Below are 8,326 nucleotides of genomic sequence, written 5' to 3'. Positions count from 1 at the left end.
TAGGAATGTTCTCCCTGAGTCTGATTATTTCGAGGGTTACCCTTTTTATCACTACAGGAAATGTGGGTATTAATAGCGTCGTAGCATAGCGGTTTTTGCGTCTCTGCTATTGTATTTCAACACGGGCCTTTATAATAGCGTTTTTGGAATGTATAAGCTATCTCTGTAGACGCGGCAAAATAAAATAATCCAGCCGCGTTAATTTGGTAAGTGGAGGCGCCTTACCATTGCAAATAAAAAAATAAATGCTATCGTATATGAAAAATATATTAAAAATAACCCTAAGTATTTAAATCGAAACCCATTTCTCTTCACTTCACTCTCTTCACATTCCTCGAAATCGAAACCGAGACTCATCAAAGTTCTTCAGAGTTCTCTCGAGTGGAAGCTTCAATTGGTATGAGTTTCGATTTGATTCTGAGTTTAGATTAGAAACTTTCAATAGTGGGTTTAGATTAGAAAATTTCATCGAATCTCTTTGATTTTGGGGTTCTATTTGATCGTATCTCTTCGATTCGAATCTCTTTTCACATGCATGTCCGCGTTAACACATGATTCGATTATGGGTTTGTTCGGTTTAGATTTTGAATATGATTGTGGGTTTCGATTTGATTTTGGATTTCTTTATTAGTTTCAGAAATGGCAAAGACAAGAGGAGGAGGAAAAGTTGGTTCTCGTCGGAGTAGACGTAATCAAGGCTTGGAGGTAGTAGATCAAGGCTTGGAGGACAAGAGACCGCAACTAAAAGTGAAGAAAGCTACAGCAAAGAAAACGGACTTGGTCCTACAGCAAAGAATTATTTTGTGTTTAAATGAATGTATCAGGAACAAATACAGTCACTTGACAGTCAGATGGACTCAACATCAGCTGCTGATAACATAAGGGAAGATGCTGTAAGCAAGGTTTTGGGAAAAGACAAACCTGGACGAGTAAGGGGGTTTGGTAGAGGGATTACGGCTACTAAGCTAGCATATCTGCATTTTAGAGACGCAAAGATTGCAGAAATGAAAACTGAGATTCAAGAGTTAAAGGGGATGGTGCAAGACTTAGTTGGGAAGAAGGTAATCCTTTTCATTACATTTGGTCAATTAGTTTTAAGACATTTACGATTTCCTTTGCCTTCTTTCAGAAAAATAATGATGATGCTGAAGCATCTGAGAGTAGTGGTGGATTCAAAGTAGGAGTCAGAGTACAAATACTCGATTGGATTGAATCAGAGGATGTTGTTGTTGGTGAAGGAGAATTCTGCTCTGATGAACCGAAGTACAAAATTGGTCGTATACCAATTGGTCCTAATGCAGTGGCTATCGTAGTTAAGTCTGCACTAAGCTCAGTAGCTTCACTTTGGAGGCCTACAACAGACGTGTTAACTCTTGATGAAGCTGTGGGATACAAGATAGCTTGGCCAATGGATAAAGTGATCTTGGATAGGGATACAAACTGCTCTGAAGATGTATCCATGGTAAATTTTTGTACCTTATTTTCTTCTTACAACAATTGAGTTATCTCTAGTCATTACCTTCTTGCATTTTAGCAAAGCAAGGAAGGTGAATCTCGAAGATGCAAGATCTATGATTGGACCAACGACGAGGATGAGGTTATTGCTGAAGGTCTCATGTGCTCTTCTAAGCCCAAAGAGATGCTTAACAATATACCTCTAGGTCCCAATGCTGTTAGTATCGAAGTTGTGAAGGTGTTCAATGATCAGGCTTATTTGTGGAGGCCAACCGCTGATATGTTCTTGATTGGTGATGCACTTAGCGAGAAAATAGCATGGCCAGTCCTGAAGGTTGAAGTCATGCCTACACCTGCTACAGAAGTAACACCTACTAAATGTGCAGGCAAGAAAATAGCATCACCTTCGAAACCAGCCAAGAAAAAAGCAGTGGTATGTTGTTAACATGAAGTTAATTTATTTATTTGTATGATGATTGATGTTGAGTCCTTAATTGATGTTGGAACTTGCTTATGTCGTCTTGTTTGAGTTGTAGAGTCCAGGCAGCACTAGTTCGACCAGAAGTCCGAAGCAGAAGTGTATTCTCTTGGATTGCAACAACTCTGGACGTAAGGTAGCTGAAGGAAGAGTAGCTTCAACGGATCCGAATGAGTTGTGCCACTTTGTACTCCTAGGTCCAAATGCAAGCAAGGTGTGGATTGATGTGGCTAAGATCGATGATGCAAAAGTCTGGAGGCCAAATTCAGAGATTGAATACATATCTGATGCAATGGGTTCGGTTGTGGCATGGCCAAATGACAAAATCAAGTTTGTCTAAACATGTCGTCTGAAACAGTTTTCAAGTTGTTATGTCGGCAATGTATTTCTAGTGTGTGATAGAATTTTAAAGTACTTTTATGATCGGTTAAATCATGTGTAATATTATGTTATGGTTAACTGACAAAAACAAATATTATGTGTGATATTATGATTAATGGTTGTGTGTGAAAATGTTTAGCTTGTTAAACCCTATACCCTAAAGTGCATAATTTTACATTAAACCATAAGTTTTAAAAATTAAAACCACAGGTGATAAGACCAAAATTAAAACCATATACCCTAAAGTGAAATCCCTAAACCCTAAAGTACAAACATATACCCTATACCCTAATTGTTCTTGATTTCACAATTTTGTTCTTTATAAAAAGGATATTGTAATCTTAATTTCATAAAACTAGTTAGTTATAAATTTTATAAACACTCATTTGTTCAAACCCTATACCCTAAAGTCTTTGTACATACAAATAAGTAGTAGTGTTTGTGAACATATGAGCTAGATTGATCAATTTTATAAAAGCTCACATAAAATATTTTTATGTATACGATTTTTTTTTTAAAAAATTAGAATACTGATATTTTAATTTTTAAGATTTAATTTAATTTTTTTTTGCTTCGAAATCCTATATATATATTAATTTTAAGATTTCAAACGAAATTAATATACTGAGCCAATGAGGAGTAACCTCCAAGATTGCAGACGTGGCAAACCATAGGCCGATGGATGTGTTTCGCCAAATTCAATCTTAGCCATTCTTTTTAATTGCACACGGATTAATCCTATACCATTGATTCGTGTTGGTAACTTTGATCTGAGCCGTTCTTTTCTGAACCAATAAGGAGCAACTACTAAGATTGCACTCGGATTAATCATAGACCGTCCGATTGCTCTCCAAATCTTTGATCACAGCCGTTCATTTTTTTCTGTCTCTGTTTGCAGTTGGAAAATTTCAGAACACAACATCTCTCTTTCTGTTTCTGTCTCGCGAGCTTTGACCTAAACAAACCCTAAAGAAAGCTAAGATCGAACCAGCCGTTCCTGTATTCGCAAATGGATAAGACGTGGATTTGGCTTCCAAGGTATAACTTACAATCTCTCGATCTCACTTGTACTCGCCGATTAAAAGAAAGCTAACTTATTTTGTCTGATTCTTGTAGGAATAGCCACGAGTATTCAGAAGGAGCAACTAATTTCGTGAATTCGTCAGCAAGAAGATTGGGAAGTCTTCTTGAAATGCTATGCCCTTGTAGAGACTGCCGCAATCTGAGCCATCAGTCACTGGATAAAATTGTGGAGCATTTGGTGATTAGGGGTATGGATAAGAAGTATAAGAGTTCTCGTTGGAGTATTCATGGTGAAAAAAGAGATTCTGCAGAAGACAGTGTACTTCAATGTGAAACAGAGGCATTTGATTTGTTTAAGACAGCATTCTCCATGGACGAAGGTGGTCCAAACCCGACAACTGACAACGAAGATGATGAAGCACCAGAGGAACTTGAGTTTACAAAAAAGCTAAGAGATGCTCAAACGCCATTATACTCGGGTTGTCTCAAGCACACAAAGGTTTCAGCTATCATGGGACTTTACAGATTCAAGGTTAAAAGTGGTGTGTCGGAGAACTACTTTGATCAGCTGTTGGTTTTACTTGAGGATTTGCTACCTGAAGACAATGTTCTTCCCAAGAGTTTAGCTGCAATCAAGAAATTTCTGAAGATCTTTGGGTTCGGCTACGACAATATCCATGCTTGCAAGAATGATTGCATACTGTATAGGAAGGAGTACGAGAACCTACAAAGCTGTCCAAGATGCAAAGTTTCAAGATGGGAAATGGATAAGCACAGTAATGAGATAAAGGTGGGGATTCCGGCAAAGGTCCTAAGATATTTTCCAATCAAGGACAGGTTTAGGAGGATGTTTAGATCAAAGAGGATGGCTGAAGATCTGCGTTGGCACTATACCAATGCCACTGAAGACGGTACAATGCGGCACCCCGTTGATTCTATCTCTTGGGCACAAGTGAATGCTAAATGGCCAGACTTTGCTGCTGATCCACGGAATCTTCGACTTGGGATTTCCACAGATGGGATGAACCCTTTCTCCATGCAAAGCACCAATCACAGCACATGGCCAGTGTTGTTAGTGAACTATAACACGCCTCCAACCATGTGTATGAAGGCTGAGAATATAATGTTGACTTTGTTGATCCCTGGTCCTACTGCTCCTGGTAATAACATAGATGTTTACCTAGCACCACTGATAGACGATCTAAAAGATTTGTGGGCTGAGGGTATTGAAGTGTATGACTCATTTGCGAAGGAGAATTTTAATCTCAGAGCCTTGCTGCTTTGGAGTATCAGTGACTATCCAGCCTTAGGAACACTGTCTGGATGTAAAGTAAAGGGGAAACAAGCCTGCAATGTATGCGGAAAGGATACACCTGCAAGGTGGCTTAAGTTTAGCCGCAAGTTTGTCTACATGGGTAACAGAAGGAGACTACCGCCTGGCCATCGTTACAGATATAAAAAAGCTTGGTTTGACAACACTGTGGAGGAAGTGAATGCGAATAGGATACAAACAGGCGCTGAGATATATGAAACACTACAAGCTTTTACGAATGATTTTGGTAGACCTCTAGAGAAGGAAAAAAAAAGGAAAAGACTAGAGTTGGAAGATGATGAGAGGGTAGTGGAAGAAGAGTGTGATGAATCAAATGAACTATGGCGGTGGAAGAAGAGATCAATATTCTTTGATCTACCTTACTGGAAGGTAAAGTATAGTAACTGACTTATATTATGTGATTGTTGTATATGAATATGCCTAACAGTTTCTTGTTTAATGTGTTAGGAGTTACCTGTTCGTCACAATATTGATGTTATGCACGTAGAAAAGAATGTGTCTGATGCTATATTGTCTCTGTTGATGCAAAGTGCGAAGTCAAAAGATGGGTTGAAAGCAAGAAAAGACTTAGAAGATATTGGAATCAGAAAGCACTTGCACACAGAGGTGAGGGGAAAGAAAACATACTTACCTCCTGCTGCCTACTGGTTATCGAAGAAAGAGAACCAGTTCACTTCCGCTGATATCATGTTTCACCTACCAATACATCTATCAAAAGAGGCACGCTTGGGAGGACCAGTTCACTTCCGCTGGATGTATCCCTTTGAAAGGTTTGATTAACTCATTTGCTTTAATATATGCACTTTCCGCAATGATGTTTGACTTATATTCATATTTCCTGAGTTATAGGTACATGAAAACACTAAAGGCTTTTGTGAAGAATTATGCAAGGCCAGAAGCATGTATGGCTGAGGCGTATTTGGCTGGAGAATGCGTTGCATTCTGTTTAGAGTTCCTTAAAGATTCAGTACCAGTTCAAGAAGCAGTTAATCGTAATGAAGATGTCGAGACTGACACAATGGTGGTTGAAGGCCGACCTCTGCAGAAGGGTATAGAGGTTACCCTTTCAGATAAAGATAGAGACATTGCACATCGCTATGTGCTAATGAACATGGCATCTTTGGATCCATTTCTTGAGTAAGTAATTCTCTATGTTTCTTCTACTAGTTTTACTCATAAGTTCATTTTCATATACTGTTGTTTAATTTAAAATCAGGATGCATTTGGAAGAGTTGCAAGCAAAGGATGCTCGATTGGCTAGAAATGAAACTTTGTTATGGAAATACCATACTGACCACTTTGCAGAATGGCTTAAAAATAAGGTTTCAAACTCCATATTCTTTTCTTGATTATTTTGATGACTGGTTAGCTTGTATCATGATGCCTGGTTAGCTTGTATCTTGAAGAACATGTCCAGATTTTAGTGAATTGATGTCTGAGTAGCTTATAGCTTGATGAACTGTCTGGATTTTTAGTATTTTGATGACTGGTTAGCTTGTAGATTGATGATTGGTTTTCTGGTATATATTATCATGTTTTGATTATAATTCAAGTACCTCGGCTTGATGATCATGCTCTGATTTCCTGTCGCAGATTCATTCAGACTCAACAGATAGTCATTCTAAGGAGATAAGGTGGTTGGCATTTGGGCCAAGAAATGTTGCTTTAGCACATAAAGGATTCATCATCAATGGCCAACGGTTTCATACTGATGCGGTCAAGCTGAAGACACAAAACAGTGGAGTAACTTATGAAGCCTTTAGCATGTGTAGATCAAGTGCTCGAGATATGAGACAGGTCGCGGATATGATTACATACTATGGAGTGATAAAGGAGATTTTGGTCATCGACTATCACATGTTCAAAGTGCCACTCTTTAGATGCAACTGGGCAAACACAGCGAATGGTGTGAAGGAAGAAGATGGCTTCACTCTTGTTAACCTTCATATGAACCAAGCAGCCTATTTGAAAGATCCATTCATTCTACCTTCTCAAGCAAAACAGGTTTTCTACTCTAGGGAGGATGATGCTTCAAATTGGTATGTTGTTATGAGAGCACCACCTAGAGGTTATCATGAGTTGGAAACAGAAGAGGATTTAGGTGGTGCTCCTTTACCTGTCCAAGAAGTTGATGATATGGGTGATGAAGCTTCAGATGATGATAGTGTTTATGTTAGGGATGATTGTGAAGGTTTATTAGTGGTAGATTAATAGGTTGTGTGATGGTTTGTATAATTGTGATAATGTTGTGTTATGGAATTTAAATAATTATACTATTTTTTGGTTTTTCAATAATTTAAATTTTTTTATTTCATATTTCGAAATTCATTATTAAAACAAATCAATTCACTAATTATTATTAATTAATTTCCGGATAATTAAAAAACTAATTAATAACACGAAACATTTGCTATCTTTGCTATTGGGAAAATCAAATTATTAGGTTATAATAACATTTGTCAAACGTTATTATAAATATTAACAATTGCATTAAAAAAAAGCGCTATTGTTATAAACTTAATAATAGCACAAAGGAAAACCGCTATTAAAAGGGTCGGACCTTTTATAACGGGCGATGTCAGAGCGTCCAAGGAAGCGCTATTAAATATGAATCATAGCGCTTTTCGGGCGCTATTACTACCCACATTTCCTGTAGTGTATGAGGTCCCTTAGTCTCAGAGGATTCACCTTTCGAGTGATTCTGAGGTTTCTTGTGGAGTTTATCCAGTGCAGTTGTCTCCTCCTCCAAAGTAATATATTTGGTGGCTCTATGAAGAGCGTCATCGATAGTTGGAGGAGTATTGAGTGTTAGCTCTGACCAGAATTTCGATATATAGAACAGACCTCTCCTAAGGGCCTCGATGGCGACTAGGTCGTTAGGATTCGAGAGCTTAGTTCTTATTGCCCTGAATTTCTCAATGTAGACTCGTAATGAGTCTCCCATTCCTTGACGGACCTTCCAAAGGTCGGCCTCAGAGGCTTGCTTCAGGATATGGGTTGAGTATTGCTTCATGAAGGCGTTAGTTAATTGATCGAAATTGTCTATCGAGGCTGGCTCGAGACCGGAGAACCACTCAAGGGCTGTTCCGACCAAATTTTCGGCGAATGTCCTGCAGTAACCTGCTTCACATTCTTCCTGTGTGAAATGGGCTTTAACGATTGCCAATCGGAAAGCTCTCAAATAGGCTTTCGGGTTGGAGGTCCCATCATACTCAGGAATTCTGATTTTTCGGGTATCTCTTATGTGAGAGCTGGCAATTCTGTCCGTGAATGGAGTTCCACGGGTTTCCTTGATCAAGCTATCGATTCGGGAGCTGAGCTCGTAGCTTTATGGACTTGAGCTCCCAATTTCTGGAGAGCCGCGTGAGTTCGCTCCATATATCTACGGATAGCTTCAGGTCCTTCAAACGGAAGGACGTTTGGATCGTTCGTAGGTACCCGACGGGCAGGTTCCTGACGGAATCGAGTTGGCTCATCCTCCCATGCGGTTGGTGGGCTAAGTCGCTCGCCATTTCTTGGGTTATCGGAATCTATCCTTTGATAACCGTCCCCATTCGGGATCGAGCTTCTGGTTTGATAGACCGAAGCTGACGCTCTGCCCCCAGATGGGAAGGATATTCCTGCTCCGGACCTAGGATCAGGCGGCGGAGGAGGTA

General features: G+C 39.2%; 1 protein-coding gene across 1 annotated transcript; it reads left to right on the top strand.

Annotated features, from left to right (window-relative positions):
- Positions 1-3,323: 3,323 nt before the first annotated feature.
- On the top strand, positions 3,324-6,881 carry LOC108831992 (uncharacterized). The gene is made up of 6 exons (XM_056987216.1): positions 3,324-3,352; positions 3,431-5,039; positions 5,118-5,440; positions 5,520-5,807; positions 5,887-5,992; positions 6,264-6,881. Exons 1-6 carry the CDS (start codon positions 3,324-3,326, stop codon positions 6,879-6,881), a joined length of 2,973 nt encoding a protein of 990 aa, XP_056843196.1.
- Positions 6,882-8,326: the final 1,445 nt, after the last annotated feature.

This window comes from Raphanus sativus, chromosome 6 (assembly GCF_000801105.2).
Source record: "Raphanus sativus cultivar WK10039 chromosome 6, ASM80110v3, whole genome shotgun sequence".
Classification (NCBI taxonomy): Eukaryota; Viridiplantae; Streptophyta; class Magnoliopsida; order Brassicales; family Brassicaceae; genus Raphanus; species Raphanus sativus.
Note: the sequence above shows the minus strand (reverse complement) of the source record. Positions and strands in the feature narration are given on the sequence as shown.

Bases quoted from the DNA above. Each gene is read 5' to 3' on its own strand.
- LOC108831992 (XM_056987216.1), top strand. From the start codon at position 3,324: ATGGATAAGACGTGGATTTGGCTTCCAAG. The intron at 3,353-3,430 runs GTATAACTTACA...TGATTCTTGTAG, and splicing joins ACGTGGATTTGGCTTCCAAG to GAATAGCCACGAGTATTCAG. The intron at 5,040-5,117 runs GTAAAGTATAGT...TTAATGTGTTAG, and splicing joins TTGATCTACCTTACTGGAAG to GAGTTACCTGTTCGTCACAA.